The 24,925-nt window shown below is 37.1% G+C and overlaps 1 protein-coding gene across 4 annotated transcripts in view; it reads right to left on the minus strand.

The window, feature by feature from the left end:
• LOC123875351 (nephrin-like) overlaps positions 1–24,925 on the minus strand; it is a 122,590-nt gene that overhangs the window by 16,083 nt on the left and 81,582 nt on the right. For all 4 annotated transcript variants that reach the window (XM_045921130.1, XM_045921128.1, XM_045921132.1 and 1 more), the window contains exons 10-15: positions 8,677–8,813; positions 3,273–3,432; positions 2,228–2,385; positions 1,921–2,083; positions 896–1,053; positions 78–273 (exon numbers count right to left, since the gene is read on the minus strand). In XM_045921130.1, the coding sequence (XP_045777086.1) occupies positions 78–273; positions 896–1,053; positions 1,921–2,083; positions 2,228–2,385; positions 3,273–3,432; positions 8,677–8,813 (972 nt within the window). The remainder of the gene's footprint in view (positions 1–77; positions 274–895; positions 1,054–1,920; positions 2,084–2,227; positions 2,386–3,272; positions 3,433–8,676; positions 8,814–24,925) is intronic.

Consider the following 24,925-nt stretch of genomic DNA (forward strand, 5'->3'; position numbering starts at 1 on the left):
AAAAGTAAGATTCAGACCAAACAGAGCGGTATAAATATTATATTCAAGTGGTTGTTAAGGTGTCAAAGTATGCTAACCTGGTACATCCAAATCATCGCTAGTCCGAATAGGTATGCTATGCAAGGCTGCTGGATGCTGTGATCTTCCACGTGGAGTTTCCGAGTAAACCAGGAAAGTATATCGCCCAGGAGATAGAGCATCGAGAGGAAACTGGGGCATCACATCGTTGCTGGCTCTGTATACTGCTTCTGATAGACCTCTTCCAGAAAACCCCTGAGTAAAATAATTAAATAGAAGCTTAGTTCAAACAATAAAAACACATAATGTAAAAAACTACGCATATTATAAGAAAATGAAAATAAACTTATGTGAAAATAAAATTAAGGTTCATATAATATAGGTATAGGTAGTAGTATGGTTCTAGGAGATGCCAAACATCACAGATTTCATTCCAAATTTTCAGCCAAATCCGTCCAGTAGTTTTTGCGTGAAGGAGTAACAAACATACACGCACACACACACAAACACACATACACACAAACTTTCGCCTTTATAATATTAGTGTGATTTAAACAGAAATGGCTCAAACCAGCTCAAACTACAGACTGCCGTGATAAAAAGTGATTCTGCCATTCGTCATAACCCGCCAGCTCGTCGTCGACATTACACGCACGAAACGTTTTGCGTCTTCATTCCTCATACGCATGGCTAAGGTTTGGAATACTCTCCCGCGATCTGTGTTTCCTACCAATTACAATCCGGGTATCTTTAAAACAAGAGTGAATAGGCACCTTCTAGGTAAACGCGTCCCATCTTAGACCACATCATCACTTTCCATCAGGTGTGATTGTGGTCAAGCGCTTGCCTACAGTGAATAAAAAAAAAAAAAGCTCACCTGATCGTTCATGGTAGAGTCATCGCCCATCGCGGGTTCTTGTTGGCGTACCTCCAGCGCCTCAAGGATGAATCGCTGAGGCAGGCCACCGTCGTGTCCAGGGTCGCAGCGGAGGAATTCGTCTTCTATCTCGCAGTTGCTTGGAGGCTCGGGGAGTGCTAGGGAAAAATAGTTTCTAAGTTTCTAGACATACTGTAGGTATAAGCTTTTTAGGGTTTCAAAAAAAATGTGGGCTGCTCCAATCAATCCATATTAATATTACTAGCTGTGCCCGCGACTTCGTTCGCGTGGAATAGTGACTTTTCGCGCTTTATATAGCCACGGACGCTCAGGCGCGAGGCGCCGTGATTCTTTAAATTGACATAACTTTTTTATTTATGAACCGATTGACATGAAATAAACACTGAATCCTAAGTGAAGCTTACTACAATATATTAGTGAAAACCGTATCTAAATCGAATAAGCCGTTTCTGAGATTAGCGTGCACAAACACACAGACAAACAGACAAACAGACAAACAGACAAACAGACAAAAAAAAAATTAATTACAATTTCGGGTTCGGCATCGATATAATAACAACCCCTGCTACTTTTTTTTATATATATTTCCATTGTACAGACACCACTTTTCTACAATTTTATTATATGTATAGATAAATGCGAAAGTGTGTCTATCTATCTGTCTGTCTGTCTGTCCATCTGCTATCTTTTCACGGCCCAACAGTTTAACCGATTCTGACGTTTGGTACAGGGTTAGCTTATATCCCGAGGATGGACATAGGCTACTTTTTATCCCGGAAAATCAAGGAGTTCCCACGGGATTCCTAAAATCCATCCGCTTAACCGATTTGTATGAAAGGTACCGAGATAGCTTGCGCCCCTGTAATTGACAGGCATTTTATCCCGGAAAATCAAACAGTTCCCACGGGATCTTTAAAATCCTGAATCCACGCGGACGAAGAAGCGGGCATCCTCTAGTATTTTATAAAGAATTCCTAATAAATTTTTATCAGTTCAACACTCACCTGCCGGCATAATCCTGAACAAGCAAGGCTCTCTCTGATTGCCAATATCGTTGCTTGCCCAGCAAGCCAACCAGCCCAAGTCATCATCTTCATCATCTGGTGACGGCAGACCGTGGATAACGGAACTTGTCGCACCCATTATGGTTACGTTGGATGGTGGTATCTAAGAAATTGAAATCATTAGGGTTTTTATCGTGAACTTTTTTGAGATGACCAATCATTATTCTCTTCTTATTCTGAGAGGAGACTCGTGCTCTGTAGTGAGCCGGCGATTGATTGATGATTATAATGATATCAGTATACCCACAGGTAAGACATCCTTGGTCCCATTGTAAGTCCAGTAGAATCTCAACGGCCCAGCATCCCTAGCCGACGGTGCTGACACAGAGCACCGGGCTCTGACCTCACCCCCTGGAGCTCCTGCTATCTGCTGCACCACGCTTCCTGCAGAACATTCTGGACGAGCTAGAAATAATAAAGTTAGTTTGTAGTTAGTAGCAAGGGTTGCCACTTTTGCGCTACCCAAATAAATAAATAAATAAATAAATAAATAAATCCTTTATTTGAATAATGTGTGTTAAAAAGATGGTTAAATTATTATAATAGTACAACACATTAGCCGTAGCGGCGTACAAATATTGTGTTAGTTTAATATGCTGTTCTTAAATCTATACTTATTACTTATTTACTTATTTACTTATTACTTATAATATTATAAAGAGGAAACCTTTGTATTTTTGTATGTTTGTATTGAATAGGCTCAAAAACTACTGGACCGATTTCAAAATTTCTTTCACCATTACTTAGAGGGATTTTTCCGAATCCGTATAGGCTATTTTTATCCCGGAAAATAGATAGGATTTTTCGTGGTAGTGAAAATTGTGGAGTAAGGCGTCGAAAAAACTGCCGTACGTTAACGATTCTCGCGAACGCTGCCTAAATGGTTAGAGATGTATGGTTGACTTCTGTAGAAAAGTTGTAGAACTCAATAATGCCTACAAAAAAGTCCGCGATAGTATAAACCAAACATTTATATTTTAGCCATTATAACCACTTTTCCGTTAGTTTTACGATAAATTATAACTTTGACTTGCACCCGTGCGAAGCCGGGGCGGGCCGCTAGTTGCTTATATAGCCATATGGAAGCCCCTACAGGAGACTGAAAATTGACGGGAAGTTAGTAGCCTGAATAGCACCAAAAGCTTATTACACACGTCATCCGCGCTATCTTGTATTGGTTTAGCACGGGGGCTGTGTGGTTTTGCGGGGTGTCCCCACCTCGATTGCCATCTCAACCTGTCGTGTACTAAACGCTCTATCATCTTGCATTACCTATATTTGGTGCAACTTACATAGAACATTCAAAGTGAGGGGTTCACTAAGACCGCTGCCTTCAGAGTTCCAGGCGCGACACCGGTATCTTGAGGAGTGGTGCCTCCTTAGACCCCGCAGAATCAGCTTGTTGCCTTCCACTGCTATCCCTCCAATTGGGTCATCTCGGATGAGGTGATTCTGGGAACAATTTGGAATTATGAATATAAAAATAAATGGAAACAAAAAAAATTCTTGACACAAATATTATGAACACCTAGTTCGTGCATACTTCATAAAAGCGAACAAAAACCATCTAATATGGACAAGGACAGCGCTATATTCAAATCGAGCGACAAGGACAACGCTTCAATGATACTACTAGGCGTACCCCTAAGTTACAAGCATGAGATTGAGTGTCACTACTTTATGTAGTACCTAATAGTTAGTATTTTTTGAGTGCTGACTGTACTCAACAATATGCCTGTCTCAGCATCCATCATTTCTGTGATTCTACTTTACTCTCTTCTACTTTAGCTTTCAAATCTTAATTAATTTTTTGGTATCACGTTTAATATACATTTCACGCAATTTGAAACTTAAAGCCAAGTGTCTAGTGTCTACCAGCAATAAAACTTGCAGAAGTCAATGTCAATTTTGTTAGTGTCAAGTAAATTTCTGCACGTTTTAGGGCCGATTTTTCAGCCGGTACCAACGGAGCCTTATTAAGCATTATACGGAGCATTACTAAGCTGTCCGTCTGTCGGTCTGGCTCCATCCGTCTCATGACCGTAATAGGTAGAGACTTGAAATTTATATGGAGTGGGTATGTATTCCTATTGCCACTATAACAACAAATTGTAAAAACAAAATGGCGAATTTCAAAATGTCTGTCATAGGAATTAAAAATAAATTACAAGTACATGTTATGGTGTTATATCTTGTACGGAACTGTGCAAGTGGCCTGCCGGAGCTGACTTCTGCAAGATATATTGCTAGTGAATATTCTACTTGAGTTGAAGAAAGTTCACTTAATTCCCATGTAGCGTGTTAGGACGTGACAAGAAATGAGGTATTAATTAATACTTTATGAAAATTCAATCTGCAGCCGCGAAAAGAATAACTTTATAATGGTGCCCCATTATATCGCCTGGGCTGTGTTGGACTAGTTTTTCAGTGATGCAAATCAGTTGAGAATTTATGGTAGTCATGGCATGTTGTAGGAAATAAATCAACAGGTATATTTTATCAAGCTTGTATAAATTTTTTTATCACTGATAATAGGTATAGTCAAAAAACTAGGTGGTCTATAATAAGTAACTAGAATCCGTGAAAATTCTTTATTAGTAGAAGTCTACGCTATACAGACAACCATCATGCATAAGTATATTATGTTGTTTAAAGATTGCTGAAAATTCTTTCTTATTGGAAGTTTACGAGTACGATACATAGATCATGCAAAAATTGAATTATTGACCCTGTGGTTTTACTAAAAAGTTGTAGATCAGTCAATCCGTAACTGCTTTTATCCATACTCCATACATAATTTTATAAATGCGAAAGTGTGTCTGTCTGTCTGCTACCTTTTCACGGCTCAACAGTTTAACCGATTCTGACGAAAGGTACAGAGTTAGCTTATATCCCGGGGACGGACATAGGCTACTTTTTATCCCGAAAAATCAAAGAGTTCCCACGGGATTCCCAAAAACCCATCCGCTTAACCAATTTGTGTGAAATTTGGTACCGAGGTGGCTTGCGTCCCTATAATTGACCTTGGCAACTTTTTATGCCGGAAAATCAAACAGTTCCCACGGGATCTTTAAAACCCTAAATCCACGCGGACGAAGTCGCGGGCTAGTCTAGTAGTACATAATATAGATAAATTTATTTTACTACAAATAAGTGAAATAACCACTTAATAACGTCAACATAAGTGACATTACCTTTTTATGTCCACCATATGTATGTAGGGTAATTATTCGCGACCGCGATTAAATACACCTTTCACGCAAATTGAAACTTACGTCGCTTGGAGTTTGTGTAATTCTGTTGTGGCGTGACGGGACGCGACAGGTAATAAGGAGTTAATTAATACCCCATGAAACTTCTATTTCTTAACCCTCGACCCAAAAAGAGGGGTGTTATAAGTTTGACGTGTGTATATCTGTGTATCTGTCTGTGGCATCGTAGCTCCTAAACTAATGAACCGATTTTAATAGTTTTGCTTGTTTGAAAGGTGGCTTGATCGAGAGTGTTCTTAGCTATAATCCAAGAAAATCGGTTCAGCCGTTTGAAAGTTATCAGCTCTTTTCTAGTTACTGTAACCTTCACTTGTCGGGGGTGTTGTAAATTTTTAATTTACACTTGTAGCTTCAACCTTTCTGAGGAAGGTTGAGGACCGGGTGTGGTGGCGCTCTATAGGGAAGGCCTATGTCCAACAGTGGACGTCCGCAGGCTGATCATGATGATGATGATTTTTAATTCTAGAGAACTTTTTGATAATGCCGATAAAAAGTTTTTTTTTTTTAATAAAGACTTTTAAGAATATATGGGTTCGATCCCAGACTCTCATCCCTTTCTTTCGGAGCTTTTACGTTTTAAGCTATTAATTTATTATCACTTGCTAGGAAAATCATTGCGAGACAACCTGCATGCCTGAGAGTTCTCCATAATTTTCTCAAAGGTATGCGAAGCCTCCGAATCCGCACTGAACAAGCGTGGCCGACTATGGCCTAAGCCTTTCTTACTTACTCCTTCACTCGTTTAAGCAAGCGATATTTAATTGTTTATAGAGTACGTAAATCCAAGACGCTAAATGCGTGGCCGGAATCGAACCCATGATACCCCGAATAGGACGTTATTACCGCCAAGTAGGTATTTCTAATTACAGATTCATAGTCATAACGCAATTTTTTTTAATAAGACCATCGCAAAACGCTGTGAATACGTAATTGGCGGTTCCCAGTGTCTACGAACTTTGACGTCAACTTTCCCAAACTTAGGTTTTTTTGGAGATTGAAAACACATTTTGTGGTAGGTGTTCTTTTATATTTTTTTCACTTATAAAGTTTTTCTCGTTCAACTTGCGCTTACGTTGTAATAAGGCTCTTTGCGCACTGCACAGTCACTCAGCGGGCTATTTTGACTCAGTTGCATGAGTCGTGGTCATGACGGGACAAGTCATGCAACTGAGTCGAAACATCGGCTGTTAAAAACACCAAATTAATGGTGGTATGTACCCGTTATCTACGATATAAAATGTCGTTAAACCATGAAGTAAGCTTAAAATCAGATGTGAGAAGATCTGTATGAGGACCAGAGTAATCGACATAACCCAACGGATTGCAACGCTGAAATGGAAATAGGCTACACAGTTCAAAAACATGATAGACATTGGGATCTCAAGCTACTAGAATGGCGACCTGGCTGACCAACCAACTAACTGGTGGTTGACCGTAGAGACCACTAGGGGAACAGATGACATCAAAATAGTCGCAGGGAGCCGCTGGATTCAGGCGGCGCAAAACCGACGTCTATAGAGTTCCTACAAGACTCTATCGGTTGATAATAATGATGATGATGACGCATTACATGCGATCCGAATTCGAGAATCCTCGATCCGAATTCGACTTACGCACTATCCGAATTTCACGGTTTCGAAAAACGGATCAGATGCAGTGCGCAAAGAGCCTAAGGAACTCTATAGGGATCGTTGTCACTTAGAAACTGTCTGAAACAAACATAAATGGTCTCAATTTCTATTTTATTTCGATAACTTTCAACTTTTGCAAAATAGTTTTGGGACATTTTATCGAAAGTATTAAATTGTAAACCTACTACTTAAAAGAAACAAAGGAGAAATTTAGAAATTATAAATTTCTAAGCCCTGCCGGGAATCGAACCCGGGACCTCCCACCATCCGTTCGTTTTTGCTAGCGTTCTGGTATATAGGCCCTGTATACAGGACGTAACCAGAACGCCAGCAAAAACTTAGGTTATTATACTACCTTAACACAATCCAATACTAATAACCATATTTTGCCATACCTATCTTGTAGTTTCACTGATTTAGTATTTTTCAAACCAGCATTGTAGAATAGAATAGAATGGATTTTTATTCAAATAGATTTATACAAGTGCTTTTGAATCGTCAAATGTATACCATGCAAACCTCGCGTCAATGCCCTACGACGACGTACTGACTTCGAGGTGACCTATTTACAGAACTTTCGTTGACCTCTACCATCAGTCAGATGTTTTATTTGCAAATTATTGTGAACTTTTAAAAATACAGGATTTAAAAGAAATAAGTACTATTGTTCTGGTTACACCCTGTACAGAATACTCCAAATCAAAGGTGATTTGATAATGTTCTTTTGATAAATAAACTTAATTAAGTTCCTTATCTTAATTATAAGCTATAAATTGTAAAAGGGTTTATATTTATAGCTTCCACCTGGCGACGCCTATGCTTTATATCCATCAAATTCTCATTGAAGCTCTCTCATCACAAAGTTAATAAAAGCCACGGTTATTGTAAGAAATTTATAGGTGTAATTAATTAGCTACATGAAGGAAGCCTTTCTCAGGAAGTAATTAAGTTTGTTTACGTGAAAATGTTATATTATATTACTCGCTGTTTAACCCAAGCTTCGCGCGGATGGGTAGTATTTTAAAGATTAAGGACAAATCAAAAATATTTTGCCAAAATTTGCCAAAATTTGACATTTAGCTCGCATCTCTGGGTTTTGTCTCGGAAAATCAAAGTCGCCACGGGAATTGAAAAACCAAAATCCTGGAGGAAGTCGCGAACATCATCTAGGTATTTTGCACAGATATACGTCCCGGAGACGGACATACGCTACTTTTTATCCCGGAATTTATGGGGATTTTGAAAACCATAAACCCACTACGACGAAAACGTGGGCATCATATTTTAATATGTTATACCCAGTACTTATAAATCCGCTTTCACAGATATTAAATTCCACTAAGAACTTTAAATATTTCTTGAGAGCATTTACTATAATTTAGTATATCGTGTTCGTATTTCCACAAATTCGTTTTTAGATGTAAATTAAATAGGTAAGTATATTAATTATACTATATATATAATATAAAGTTATAGCAGTTTTAAAAAATTGTGTCTGTGCTAATCTTTTGTTCCTCATCATCTCGGAGTTTGCCCATCTGAACCTGGCTTGCATGGTGGTCTATGGTCTAAGCCCTTCTCATTCTGAGAGAACCAGCGTGCTGAGTTTGGGTCAATATTTCAACCAATCGACTTGATTTTTGGTATAGAAATAGTTGTAAGGACGGAGAGTAATAATATAGGCTACTTTTATCCCGGAAAATATAAGGGTATTTTAAAAACCTAAATCCACGTGAACGAAGTCGAAGGCAACAGCTAGTTCTATCATATTATTATTTTAAATTGATCCTTACCTCATTTCCCTTATAGAAGGTGAAGTTGTATGATGGTGGAGACGCGTCAGCAGAACAGAGGAGCTCTGCGTCTTCATCTTCTCTCAGCAAACGAGGCTCTTTGGGCTCTATTAGGGAGATCTGCGCAACTGGTGGGTCTAGAACAAGAATAATTTATTACTAATACTGTAGGTTATGAGCCAGTGGGAAAGAAAGGTCGCCCATTCGATGGATGCCCAGGCTGTCGGCCAGCAGGGAAAAGTAGCGAATGCTTGTGAGGCGTATAACACCTACCCTCAAACACGTTGCTTCGTAATGACGACCGCTCTGCCAAAAGTGTTACGACGATGAAGAAGGTTTTGAGCCGTGATAGCCTAGTTGTTAAGACATCCACCTCCTATTCGGAAGGTTGGGGGTTCAATCGCGAGCTCGCATCTCTAACTTTTACAAAGTTACTCGTATAATATGTACGTTTTAAGATACTAAATATCACTTGCTTCAATGGCGAAGAAAACATCGTGAGGAAACCTACGCGCCTCAGAGTTCTCCATCTTAACTGTCATTTAAGAAACATGACTGGTAAACAGCAGTGGAATTCAAATCCTGAACGGTCAGAAATCTTAGAAGAATTGTGAGAATTCTCCGAAGAAAATTGATTTTGAATTCAAAGAAGGAACGCATTTCCCAGAAAAAGCTGATTTACTTTAATAAAAGTGAAGAACAACTAATCAAGGAAGCTAAAACTGACATTCGCCAACTACATTCGATGCCAATGTACCCCACAAATGTTATAGAAATTAAAAGTATCTTATCTAAATTAAAAAGCAAAAGTGCTCCAGGACATGACCATATTCCAACAGATCTGCTTAAGAGGCACCGTGACATTCTTTGCAAGCCAATTGAACACCTCTGTAATTTAAGTCTTATGAACGGAATATTTCCAAACGTTTTTAAACAAGCAGTTGTTATACCTATATATAAAAGTGGAGAGAAGGGAACAGCATCGAATTATAGACCAATCTCTTTGCTTAGTACACTAAGTAAAATACTAGAAAAAATAGTGAACTCCCGATTGATTAAATATCTAGAACAACAGAATCTTTTAGCAAACAATCAATTTGGCTTTCGTATGAGAAAATCCACTGAAGATGCCGTAATTTCTTTGACTAGTACTCTTTCAAGATATATGGATCAGGGACAGAAATGTGTCGGAGTATTTTTGGACCTAAAAAAGGCATTCGACACAATTTCTATTCCACTGCTACTTTTTAAGCTAGAAGAGTTAGGGATTCGGGGAACTCCATTAGATTGGTTCACTGATTACTTAAATGACAGAAGCCAAACAGTGAAAGTTGAGGGTATCAGCAGCAAAAGCAACAAAATAACGCACGGGATTCCTCAGGGCAGTACTCTAGGTCCAACGCTATTCCTAGCTTATCTAAACAATATATGTAAACTAGAAATCAATAACGGTCACGTATTTGCTTTTGCGGATGACACCGCCATCCTATTTCATGGTTCGACGTGGGAAGAAACATTTAGAACGGCTGAGGAAGGGGTGCGCAAAATAACCCACAATCTAGAAACAAATCTGCTAACTGTCAATGCATCAAAAACGAATTATATCTGCTTTAGTATTACACGAGCGTCACAACCCCCGCTTAATTTTGAGCTTAAGTTGCATACCTATCCCTGCAATACAGCAGTAAATAGACTACACTCTTGCACTTGTGAAACCCTGGAAAAAGCATCATATATAAAATACTTAGGTTTGATTATAGATGAGAATTTAAATTGGCAACCACAGATATCAGCGGTGGCCAAACGTTTAATACATGTATTTAAGAACCTACGGGACATAGTTGACACAGATCTACTGTATAACGTCTATACCGCTCTTGTTCAGTCCATTCTAACATACTGTATCCCAGCATGGGGAGGAGCTGCCACAAATCATATGATAGAAATAGAACGGGCACAGAGAGCCATCATAAAAGTTATGCTTCGGAAACCGCGTAGATTTCCAACTGAACTGTTATTCAAGGAATCACAACTACTGACTGTTCGACAAGTGTATATCATGCATACCATTCTACGATATCATGCGAACAACCCCTCTCCTATGTCACCGGAACATAAAAAAAGGAGAAAGACTCACATTGCTTTGCCTAGGACCAAAACCAATTTTGCCAGACGACAGTTCAACTATTTAGGGCCGTACTTGTATAGGTGTATTAACAAAAAAGTTAAAATCACCCATTTAAATAAACATGGTCTTAAAAAATGCCTAAAAAACTACCTAACTAAATATAATTACGAGGAAACAGAAAAACTACTAAATACATACATTGCGCAAAATATAATCTGATCAAAATCATAGACATATACGCACACACATACACACACACACACACACACACACACACACACACACACATACACACACACACACACACACACACACACACACACACATCAACCTTTACATAACAATTTATATTTGTATTTTTAACGTATAATTAGATTTATTTCAATTAATTATAAACATTGTATGGGAAGGCACTGGCCCCTATAATACGGGCTGTCCTAGTTTAGGGGCCAGGACTCCATGAAATGCGTATATCTAAATTTGGAAATAAATTTTCATTTCATTTCATTTCATTTCATTTCATTTCATTTCATTTCATTACTTGGATTCCAAGAAGGAATAGAATAGAATACAATAGAACAGGTAGAATAATCAACGCTCAACATAATATTATGGATTGAAATATGAACACCAAACAAACTTGTAACTGTCGAAATTTCAACCGAATTTCTAACTTTTAAAGACTTCGGTCAGAAGTTAGCGAAGTTCTACTTACTTGTTATATCCTTCTAATTAATATAATATTAAATGCTTGATTTATTGATGGTCTGTCAAAAATATTTCATAAAACGTATATATATATAATACAACAGCACTGTTATTGTTGAAAAGATTAGCTAATGCCTTGTTTTTTTAATATTCAGGACCTCCGATACAGTTAGTGGTCGGAGTCTTTGTCCATCCTGGGTTCCGTCTTAATTTTGGTTAGGTATAGACAAAATGGTCAAAGTACAATATACCTACACCATACTAGCGGTCTTAATGGCCAATCTATGCTTTTTATTCTTTGCTAATGCCTTGTTAAGAATTGTTTGGTGAAATTAGGTCTTAACCTTAAAGAGACATATTATGAGGTAGGTATATTATATTTAAGGAAAATTTTAATAAAGCATGTCATTATGTCAGGATTTAAGAAGAGATTTTTGACCTTGAAAAATTACTAGATATTCCATAATTAATTTACTTATAGTTTTTTTTAATTGAAAATATGACAATAAAACTTACAGCCTTATCTAATTACTGTACGAATCAATGTCCACGTGAAATGGTGCTAAGAATACCTACTAATGCACTACTAATGCATTACCGCGTTGGACAGCCAGACTGATCCTTTGCGCATAAATGAACCAGCCCTTCTGCCACCAGATAAGGCTATTAAATTAACCGCAGTGAAATTTATACTCAGATAATTCTCATTTCTAATAATATGAGGGGTCTATGTTATAGCGAAAACCTATTCCATTCACAATCTCAAGTTTTAGTCCCAAGGCGATTTCGATTTTCACAAAAATATAATTAAAAACGACTGCTGGGTTTCCAGAAATGTTCGATCAACTCAAATTACAACTGAAATTTAATATAATCAGATCAAAAAGATTCCAATCGTTCACCAAATTGTGTGAAAGCGATAAATGCGTAGAAAAAGTTTTTTGAGCGAAATTCAAGGAATCCAAAAGCAATTTGTCTCACCAAAATTAATCATACAACATTTTTCTTCGACTTTCTAAAGTGTCGAGAACTTTCTTTAGGTATTTGTGGGATCGGAAAATCGGTCAAGTTCGCGTCGGACCTGAATACGAAGGGTTTCACTCCATCAGCCTGTAGGCGTGTATGCGTCCACTGCTGGACATAGGCCTTTCCAAAAGCGCGCCACTAACATGGTCCTTCGCCTTCCTCATCCACCCGCTTCCCGTCACCTTCTTCATGTTAATGGTCGAGCGGGCTGGAGTTCGACCTACATAATAACTTTTTAATTTTTTTACTTTTCATGGCAGCCATTTTGAAATTTTTATTATTTGTTGTTACATCGGCAATAGAAATACATGTTCTGTGAAAATTTCAACTCTGCCAACTTTTTTACCCTTTCAATTACGGTTCCTGACATACAGACCGCTTACACGGACGGACGGATAGCGGAGGTTTAGTAATAAGGTCCCGTTGGCATCCTTTGGCTACGGAATCCCAAAAACTTATCCAAGTTTCGTCATTGCGACATTCCTACCTACTGTGTTTAATTTTGGTCAAGAAGAGAAAAACACTGGAAAACTTTGCTCTTTTTACCTTATTAAGACAGTTAATAGTTTAGGAGTTTGTATGTGTTTGTGTTTGTGTAAGTTTGTTGTTTCCCTCCTAATTGCTAAACTCATTCTCTCTCTATCGGCGTCGTATTCGTAATTTCTGAGGACTTTTTCTGCGTGGAATCAAGTTCTCAAAAATCTTGTATGTGCCATTTCTTGTATAACCTGTCACCTCCCTTTAAAACCCCTTGGAATTTCCTAAAATCCTAATGCTCCTATTTCCTTTTCGTACCTATTCTTGAATGCTTTAGGTATATAATACGTCCTGGATCAATATAGCCCTATCCAGATGCCAATATTTAACAAATGGTTTTCTGGAACGCTTTTTATTAGCATATTTCGCAGCTGAAAACGATAAAAGCCATAATAAGCTCTGAAAGCAGACAGACGGACGGCCAAGTCAATTAGACCGCACCGCCGCCGTGCCGTTTTATTTCCAACAAGATGTTGCCCGCGACTCCGTCCGCGTAGATTTAGGTTTTTTTAAATCCCGTGGAAACTCCTTGCTTTTCCAGGATAAAAAGTCCCGAAGTCAATTTCCGGGGCGTAAGCTACCTCTGTACCAAATTTTATCAAAATCGGTTCAGCGGTTGAGCCGTGAAAACGTAGCAGACAGACAGACACACTTTCGCATTCATAATATTAGCATGGAAGTATGAATTCATCGTTTACATTACGGTACATTTGCGCACGCATACGAGTACCACTTAAAAATCAATTACAATTACAAGCCATGTGGTATTTTGCACTTTAATTGATTTTTTTCACATGAGTGGTGACTGGTGAGTCCAAGGCCGCCAAGTATATTAAAATAGATAAAAAGTATGCAATCTTGTAAAATGGCACGGAACCCTTTGTGTGCGAATCCAACTCGCACTTGGCTGGTTTCTTATTTACCAATTTCAAAAGCATGTCTATACTCCACTCCACACTACTCCATCTGTTTGCGTTGGCCCTAAGTCAGACAAAGTAGCTTTACTACAAAAAACCACGCAACATTTTATTTTTAATTGTCTGATGGGAGGCTTCGGCCATGGCTAGTAACTAGTTTGCAACCCTACCGGCAAAGCCGTGCGACAAAGCGATTTAGCGTTTCGGTACGATGCTGTGTAGAAACCAAAGGGGTTATGGGTTTATAAAAACTGCCACACGAGGTTGCAGTCAAAGGTCTAACTTGTATCTGAATTAAAAAAAAAAACAAATTAATTGTTATTATTTAAGTATAGGAACTTTAACATTACCAGGCACTATCACTAAGAACCATACACATATTATAGCACATAAACTAACGCGATACATTTGCCCCTGTCCAAACTGCAGCCATTTGAATTTCTCGAAAATTTCTCACAAATTAAACACTAATAACCTCCTACTTTTGAAGACGTTGGTTAAAAACATCGCGAAATTTTTGAGCTCGTTCACACAGGCTGCGCTTGCGTGGCGTGAACGACGTATCGTAATCAGTTACATCTACGGGTTCGCGAGCGTCACTACGCACGTGTCACGTGTACGTGCTGCATACGCAATTGGTGTGAATCGGCCTTTGAGTCAAACAAGTACAGTAAATTAAAAATTTATAATACCCCCGGCACGGTAATGGTATGTACAGTATTCCAACTTCATACAAACGGACGAAACGCGAGCTATATATACCTACGCACCTCGATGTCGGCAGGCGCTCGACATGCAGACAGTCGCGATTGTGCCGCAGTGACGAACGGGCGGTGTTTTGTTTTTCTAACAATAACCGCGCGATTTTTTCGTTGTACGTGAAACCCGATCAAAGAAGCCACAATTTCAGCTCAGAATGTCGGTATTTAAGGTACCGGGACTACAATAAGATTACTTCGCAAACTTTTTTGATTGTACCCAGCGATGATTTTGTGGAATATATAAAAAAATTGAGAAAATGTTCCGAACTTCATTTAAAACCAAATATATAAATTGTAAAGTAGCTGCAGGTGTCTATAACCAAGTAAAAGATATTTATTCCTTTTTCTCTATCTTGCCCATGTTCCCCAAAACAATTTTTGATTAAAAGCTTTATAGGGATGCGGATTTTTTAAACTTTAAAATTTAATAATTCGTAACGTTCGTTTAATTTCCTACGTCTCAGTCGAGGCGCAAATATAAACATGGTTTTTTAATTAAATCTACCAATCAAAAAACAACACGCATTTTTATTAAACATTTCCTATGCAATTCACAAAGTATTTTATTTGTTTATATAAAAAAAGTATATTTACAATCACAAAACTAGATGGAAACACAAAGTAGGCAAATGTAATTAAACTACTGGAGGCGGGCAGCCCTACCGCATGTTTACGTACCGCGCAACTGTAGGTATTTATTTCAAAGAAACGGCCGAGTTAGAATACTGTATAGATAATATTACCGTGCCCCCGGCGAGTGAAGGTTACAGTAACTAGAAAACAGCTGATAACTTTCAAACGACTGAACCGATTTTCTTGGATTATAGCTAAGAACACTCTCGATCAAGCAACCTTTCAAACAAAAAAATAACTTAAAATCGGTTCATTAGTTTAGGAGCTACGATGCCACAAACAGATACACACTTCAAACTTATAACACCCCTTTTTTGGGTCGGGGGTTAATTAATTGATACTACTTGGCTTGCTTTGCCACATGTAATGCAGATAATTTTAGGTATAGGAACTAACTTTACCGCGCACTATCACTAAGAACACCACACATACAGCACATAAATTCACATGCACTCGCCCTTGTCCAGACCGAGGCCATTTGTATTTCTCGCGAATTCCTCACACAATTAAACGCTAACTTACATGCTTGGAGTAAGATCGAGTGCTTGTTTCTTGTGATATTAATGAATGAATGAATGAATGAATATACTTTTATTGTACACCACAAAATTAGTACAAAAAAACACATACAAAGCTCAACAAAATATATAATTACTCTATATAATTTACAAGTAATTAATATATAAAGTAAAAGAATTAATATATAATTTACAAGTGGGAAGCCTTAGTTTTTTAAGCAGTATACCAGACGTCCCTATTGACCGATTTTAAAATTATTTCGTGGTTTAAGGCCATAGTTTTATAAGGTTTATAGGTACTACGATAAATAAATAATTTATTTGTAATTTATTTAGGTGTCGATATTTCAACCAATTTACATTGGATCTTGATTATGGCTGGTTTTTAACGATCCCAAAGAATAAAATAATATTATGGTAATTTGTCAGGAGATTATTTTTAAAGCAAATGCGATACTTCATATCTATAGGGAATTATCTAGGTTAAGGTTATCTATGGTTAAGGCCAAATGACTTTGTTCATTTTTTTTCTCTAAAACACAGTAGGTACACTGTTACTAAATACTGTAACTGGTGCCAGTATAGTACAGTATTTTTTATAGTACCTACACTTATTTTAATTTTTAATATGAAAATAGATGTAGGTCGCTTTCAAGTCTCGCCTGAAGATGTTTTATTTAAAAAAAAATCTGTGAATAAAATAAAAGTTATGATAAAAATGAAGTTTAATTATTTCAACTCTTGCTTTTAATTCATAACCAACTAAATTATACCTACAGCTTCTTTTCACTGCGGAATAAAGACAACTAAGTATAACGGCTATAATCACGGTTGCGTCCGCTAACTAGATGTCACGAGTCACGAGTTTTTGTCCAGCAGTTAATTGAAAACCCCCACTGTGTTTATTTTATTTGCAACCTTTGGTTTTCATTAGTTTTTCTGTTCCTTTTAAATTGGTTTTCAATAAATTCAATTGAAACATCCATTTCCATTCATTTCTTTGTTCTAAGTTCACTGTTAAAGTGAAATTCAATTATTGGTGTTAAAACACTTAATATTTTTATGGACCTTAGACAAGTATTTGGAAATTTTCCTTTATTTATTTTATGTAGGAGGAAAACTTATATAATAATTTTAATTTCTAATTACAATTTAAAGTATAAACATTACAATTTTTCATAGAGAATTAAAAATAGTTCAGAAGTTGATAAGAAAGAAAAAAGCTTAAATGGGAAAAAGCAAATAAGAAGAATCATGCACATAAATCCATATTAATATTAAGTATAAGTGCGTCTATAATATGTTTGATGCCTTTTCACGCCCCATTCGTTCAACCGATTTTGACGAAATTTAATACAGGGAAAGCTTGCATCTCGTAAAAATAAACAATTGCCACGGAATATTTATAGAACCTAAGTCTACACAGACAAAGTAGTCATCTAGTAGAGATATAAAGTAAAATGAAACTAATAAATTTAAAGAATAAAGTAAATGATAACTTTTCAGGAGATCAGGTACATTAAAACGAATTTTCTGAAGAATTAGAAATCATATTTTGCACCTAAAACCATTTTTACGTAACTTAATAGTCCACCATCATAAAATGTATGATATTACGGCTTTTGAACAGAAAGTCGTCTTTCAAGTCCTTTAAAATCACTTACAAAAGACTACGCGAGCGTTCGCTCCTCTTTAAATAATTCAGGGACCGAGTTAAATAGCTTTATTACTACACCAAAAATAGAGGAACAGCGTAATGGCAAAGACACGACTGTACAACCGCTAACTAGATGTCATGACTTTTTGTCCAGAAGTTAATTGAAAAACTCCACTAACATCGCTTGATAATTTTGCTAGCTGTTATTTTTTAAAAGTTAAATGGAGTAAGTATTAACTTTTACAAACATACTGTTCTGAAATTGGTTTCCTTAGATAATAATCATCATCTTTGACAATGATTGTTTCGTAAATGGAAGTTTTTTAGAAAAACTTTTAAAGTCTCATAATGATTTTAACATAGGTACCTATTTAACAAGGCATCACTCGAGTGATAAATTAGTTTATAATTTAGATAGTTTTTTTACTGATTCTTTCATGTTTAAGAAATAAAAGTACTCTGAAAAATAATATCATTTTTCCAAAATTTAAATTGCGTCTGTGTAGCGATATTTTTCTTTGATACCTAATTTGTAACATATAGCTCTTATACCTTGTAAGTTATACAGACAGATGGATTGAAGGACTGTTGTACAGAACTATAAGGGTTTTTACTTGCCGAAATTTAGTACGGAACCCTAACAACATTAAAGCCATGAAGTCGTTAAAGTCAAAGTCAAAGTCAAAGTCAAAATCATTTATTCAAAGTAGGTACAATTGTACTCTTTTTCAAGTCAAGTTGAAACCATCGCAACACAAACAGTACGTAAGCAGATTGAAAATGAGTGGTTACCATAAAAAGAGACTCACAAAAGCCACGACAATGTCCATAAACCCAGGCATTAAAACCACTGATATAAACAGCACAAAGATATAATATTTTTTCAGACTTTTATAAAACTTTATGTCCTCTAAATGTGACTGACTGACTGACTCATCAACGCCTAGATTCACACATCTTTACGAACATTATGGAGAACTCTCAGGCATGCACCTTTAAATTAAATCAAGTGATTGATTGCTTAATATGCACTTAGTCCTAAAAAGTTAAAAGCGAGTGCATGGATCTAAGACGGGATATTTCTAATAAAATAGTAAAAAATATATTCAAAATATTAATTTATGGTGGATGTACATTATGGTGAATGTTTAAACGTAAGATCCTTACGTTTAAACATTCACCATAATGTAATGTTTTTAAGTATTACGGTGTACTTAACACTTGCAATGCCCTGTTAGGGCATTGCAAGTGTTAAGTACACCGTAATACTTAAAAAACAATCATTATCAGATAAAATTAAATGAACTAAATTATCATTATTAAATTCTAATCCATGAATGTCTTTATTTTGTGATGTCAATGTTTTAAAGCCATAAAGTTGTATAACAAAATTGCTGTTGACACAATCTTCCCAAAAATACTAGCGAGCTGGAATTATACGGAAGTTTTCTCGAGCAAACCGTATAATGCCCCCGCTGGAGTTGACTCACGACGCATAAGATCTCGTTACAGAGAAATGCAAAGCTAAGACCGAGTGTGTGTGTGTTACAAACTTAGAGTCCACTCGGACGCGCCACAACACTCTCATAAGTCATCCATACCACGGGCGCTGTCTCAACGGAATGGTTTTTCTATCAAGAAATTCTCAGCACTAGTATCTACTCGTGTGGTCTGGATTGGATTTGAGTCACGACGCATAATATCTCGTTACAGAGAAATGCAAAGCTAATACCGAGTCTGTGTGTGTGTTACAAACTTAGAGTCCTTTCAGACGTGCCAAATAATTCTCACAACACAACAGCCATAGTTCACATAGCCACTTTCACCACTGAATGGTTTTTCTGTGAAGAAATTCTAAGTCTTTGAGTCACGACGCATAAGATCTCGTTACAGAGAAAAACAAAGCTAAGACCGAGTGTGTGTGTGTGTGTTATAAACTTGGAGTCCCCTCAGATATGCTACAACACTTCGACATTACAACAGCGCTAGAACATCCGTACCACTTTCTCCACTGAATGGTTAGTTATTATCCTTGCAAAAAAATCAACGCCCAAAATTAGAAGGTCTATGAGAGCATGAGGTAATAGAGATTACAGCTATGTTTGCGCACATTACTCGTGCACGATAAATTATTATTTTCCACTTCACTATATTGGAGATTGGCGACCGGCCGCAGCTGTTTGATTGAGCGGACATTATCTGGAGTTATGTGCGGTTGCAATTGAATATCACTTGCAGATAACATGGTGACAAAACTTGTTTACCTAAGAGTTCTCCATAATGTTCTCAAAGGTGTGTCATTCTGCCAATCCGCACTTGATCAGTGTGGTTGAATATAGGTACACTAAACCCTTCTCATTCTGAGATCCATTTTATTAGAGGGCTGGCGATGGATTGTGATGATGGTGATGACAAATTTGTGGTTGTGGCAACGCTACTTCAGGGACTGTTTTTTGCTGTGGTCGGTCTGAAAGGACGTTTAGACAAGTGTGTGTATATTAAAAACTTAAATAAGGAGCAAGAGGGCACGTGCATATGACGCGAATTTATGCTGCGCATATCTTAAAGTTCAAGGAGTGAAAGTTGAGAAAACAGATGAATCCAAGGTTAGTGTAGGTATACACTATGGTAGGTAGAGAGTGGTGATAGCCTAGGCCCTAGAGGTTAAGACGTCTGCCTGCAATTATGAAGGTCGGGAGTTCAGTCCCGGGCACGCACCTCAAACCTTTTGGAGTTAGGTAAGTGCGTTTTAAGCAATTAATATCTTGCTTTAACGATGAAGGAAAACACCGTAAGGAAACCTGCATGTCTGAGAGTTCTTCATAATTTCTCAAAAGTGTGTGAAGTCTGCCAATCTGCACTTAGTGCAGATTGGCAGACTTCACACACTTCACTAGACTTCACGTAATGGACTACTACCTAAGTCCTTTCTTTAATACTAATTTATATTTTTTATGTGATGGAATCGCAAAATCACGGTTTTCGGATTCTTCCTTTTCCTTGCTAAGACTTGCTTCTAGGTCAACGAGGAGTATCTACCCTATAGGTTTTGACTCCCTTAAATTGAAGAACACGACAGACAGACAGACAACGAAGACAGATCCATTAAAAGTTCCTTTTTAGGTACGAACCCCTAAAAATCAAGCTGTTAAATGAAATTTTTCCTTAATACTTTTAAGTAAGTATAGCGTCTTGTAGCTAATGTGATCTTACGGTTATAGCCACAAGGGAGAGGGACGCAATAACCCCGGCTGACAGTGTACGATAATATTTAAACTTGATGAGATAAACCATAGAATTCAGAATATGTAGAGAAATGATAAAAAACGTGAGTTTTTAGCCACGCAGAGACATACTGTCGTTTGACAGCTATAGTGGGATGATCACAATCATTTGATTGTCTGAGACTCTTACTATTGGCAAAAATGAACAGTTGCTGCATAAATACCGTGAATTTCGTCAATCACAACATTTTCGATTTAAGATAACATGTGGTAATCATATGCGTCCCTGACCTTTTTTTTAATTCTATTAACATTCATGAAAATCCCAATAGTTTTTGTAAAATACGTAGGAATTCGTACGCTACAGTTTATCTATTATTTCTTTTCTTTAAAATTATTTGGCCTTGGATGCTAGAGAGTACTTACCTACTTACTTACCTATATATATCGAATTATTTCTGTACTAAGCGAGTTACTAAAAATCGGCGACACACTGTACCAATCAACTCAAAACTGAATTTCGATATAGTGTTCTATTCGGTACACTGTAATTTCTAATTTAGGTACAAGTAAGAAGAAGTGAGATAATTGTGATAAATATTCAGATCAACTTAAAAATAAAGTTACGAGGGTTGTACTAGGTACTTCTATTAGTTTATTTTAAATTCTGTGAGATAAACTCCCGCAAAGTTCGCACCCAACCCCGAGCTCGACACAACTGTTCTGTGTCACGATGTTTGGAGTTGTCAACTCGGCAACTGCTGCAAAGTTTTGATGAATCAATTTTAGCAAATTGGGGATGAAGTCTTAAGTTTTTTATGCTAATAGTTGTGGAACAATGTGCGCTGAGGTGGCTTTAAAGAGATCATCTAGTTGTAAATTTTCATACAAAAGGCGATAACGTTTGTCTCCTATGTCTAATTTTGTAGATCTGGAGAGTGACACTGGTTACTTTTTATCCCAGAAAATCAAAGAGTTCCTACGGGATTTAAAACTTTAATCCACGCGGACAAAGTCGCGGGACAAAAGACAAGACAAAAATTATATCATAGAGAGAGTAATAGTTTGTCTTTTTTTGTTGTTTTACGGCAAGCATTTTTCTTATTGGAAAAACTCTTTCTTTTTATATTATTACAGAGCTAAAGTACCGGTATTGAAACAGCTTCATAAAGATCTTTACCTTATTATGTGCACATAATGATATTTGCACATTCATTAGAATATTTCTGCCATTTGGCTACGAAGCAATAAAAAGATTTTCTCCCTTTCTCCGAGTCCTCTTATATTTTCCTTTTATGCTCTTCAAAGTTTCAGATATTAATGACTCCGTGTTCCTCGCGATAGAGGACTGAGGAGTACTTTAATGCAAAAAACTGGACAAGTCCGAGTTTTTCTTAGACAAATTAGTGTTCCGTAATGACAACGAAATTATGCAGCCACACATGCAGCACCTAGCCAAGTCTACGTGGTTTAACCATGCTAGGAGTGTTAGATTGTCTTTTTAATGTTAGTAAAATAAGGTAAAATTTATACAAAAAAAAACTGCAGTTAGTATTCTTGTACCATTTCACGCGGGCATGATTTATATAGTAATTAGATAAGGATAGCTTTAAGTTTTATTGTAATATTTTCAACAAAAAAAAAAAATCTAGCTGAACCCCGCGACTTCGTGGGTTTAGATTTTTAAAAATCCCGTGGGAATTCTTCGATTTTCCGGGATAAAAAGTAACCTATGTCACTCTCCAGGTTTTCAACTGTACTTTACTGTGTCGATCCGTTGCTTCGCTTGTGACCAGTTTTTTTTTTTTTAATTTTTTTATTCATTATAAGCAAGCGCTTGACAACAATCACACCTGATGGAAAGTGATGATGTGGCCTAAGATGCCTGTTCACTTTTCACACATTGAAGGACCAACAAACAAACAAACAAACTTTCGCATATTTTATAAAATAGGTAGTGATTGCGACGACTCCATAAGTACCTAATCCGTTTTTAACTGATTGACACGGAACGCTAAAAAATCTTCTAAAGAATTACAATTTTTTTTGAAAAGGCGATGAATAAAGGCGCAACGACGTTGAATAGTCAACGGCTTAAAAGATTCATTCAGATTTATACGAATTTAGAAAGAATCTTAACGTCTTCATTAAGACGCGCCCGAGTGCTTATGAAATTATGACTCCGCATTGACTAGAACTGAGGCTCGTGACGATGAAGAGAATGATAATACTGACTTTATCGCACGGATGCAATTTAAAGTTGGAATTTTTTACTTGCTTGAGGATGCCCGCGACTTCGTCCACGTGTATTTAGGTTTTTTTAGATCCCGTGGGAACTGTTTGATTGCTTATGTCAATTACAGGGACGCAAGCTACCTCGGTATCAAATTTCAAACAAATTAGTTAACTGGATGAATCTTTAGGAATCCCGTGGGAACGCTTTGATGTTCCGGGATAAAAAGTAGCCTATGTATAGCCCCGGGATATAAGCTGACCCTGTTCCAAATTTTGTCAGAATCGGTTGAACTGTTGGGCCGTGAAAAGGTAACAGACAGACAGACAGACAGACACGCATTTATAATATTATATATAAGTATGGATGGTACCTAGCCTTGTATGAAATATGAACCTCCGACCTCATGAATGGATTTTTCGACATTACCACCCTCTTTAATATTAACAGAGTGTTATGACAAGAAATATGAAGCAGTTTAAACCGGTTTATTCCCTCTAACCTCTTTCAAACCGGTCAGTAGTGCTTATTCACAGTCTGGCGCTCCGGAAAGGAAACGTGCCGGGCATAAATACTTACTTACCACTTCGGAATACGTGCGTACCTGCGTACAAATCCTAGGGGATTTAAAACGCAAATACTATTTTCACTCGACTTTCTAATTTATAAACCACTGACTGACTGACTGACTGATTTATAAACAAGACTTCGTCCGCGTGGATTCAGGTCTTAAATATATCGTGGGAACTGTTTGATTTTCCGGGATAAAAAGTTGCCATTGTCAATTACAGGGACGCAAGCGACCTCGGTACCAAATTACATACGAATCGGTTAAGCGGATGGGTCTTTACAAATCCCGTGGGAACTCTTTGATTTTCCGGGATAAAAAGTAGTCTATGTCCGTCCCGGGATATAAGCTAACCCTGCACCAAATTTCGTCAGAATCAGTTAAACTGTTGGGCCGTGAAAAGGTAGCAGACAGACAGACAGGCCGACAAACAGACAGACAGACACACTTTCGCATTTATAATATTAAAAGTATGGATGTAATATGTTGTTAAAGTGGCATTCATATTATCTATGCGCAATCCTTCACTACTAGATTTCAAATAGTACCAGATTATTATTAAATTGGAAAAGTTTTTTTATTCATCTCCGACATTTTTATATTTGGATTAAAAAACTCTACGAACATTTCCATGTACTGATGAAACTTGAACCGAAGGTTGCTATCGGCTACTGTGACCAACTTAAATGATTGTTGAGGAAAGTGCCAACTTTTTAATTTAAAGATTTTATAGTAGGATCCCTATACACTTAAATCGAAATGTAAATGGGCCGGCCATATTTCTAGACTCACGGACAACCGGTGGACAAAGAGAGTAACGAGCTGGCCAGGCCCCAAAGGCACACGTGGTAGAGAAAGGCCGCATTATCGTTGGGACGATGACATAAAAAAGTGGCGGGACCAAACTGGATGCTCAAAGCCAAAGACAAAGCAAAATGGTGTTCTCTGGAGGAGGCCTTGAACTGAAAAGAGTTCTTCATAAAAATATTATTGTACCGACTAAATTTAAGATATTTTAATCATCTAGTACTTTATGTTATATTTAATAATCCCTATTGTAAAATTAGTGAAGAAATAAAAGACTTTTTTATTTTTATTTATAGTAAAATCATCATTCATCCCCATCATCAATTCAACTGGTCTATTACCATAGAATAGAATACTGTAGAGTACTATAGAGTTCGTACTGACCATGATAGTTTCTTTCATCTTAGACTGCATCACTCTTTAGAGATCACTGACCTCTTTATGGTCACCCTACAATCGATGCACTCGTTTGGCACCGCGCCATATAATATACGCCAACTTAACGAAAACTGTTGTGATACGAACATGACGT

The sequence above is a fragment of the Maniola jurtina genome, chromosome 19 (assembly GCF_905333055.1).
Source record: "Maniola jurtina chromosome 19, ilManJurt1.1, whole genome shotgun sequence".
In the NCBI taxonomy this organism is placed as follows: domain Eukaryota; kingdom Metazoa; phylum Arthropoda; class Insecta; order Lepidoptera; family Nymphalidae; genus Maniola; species Maniola jurtina.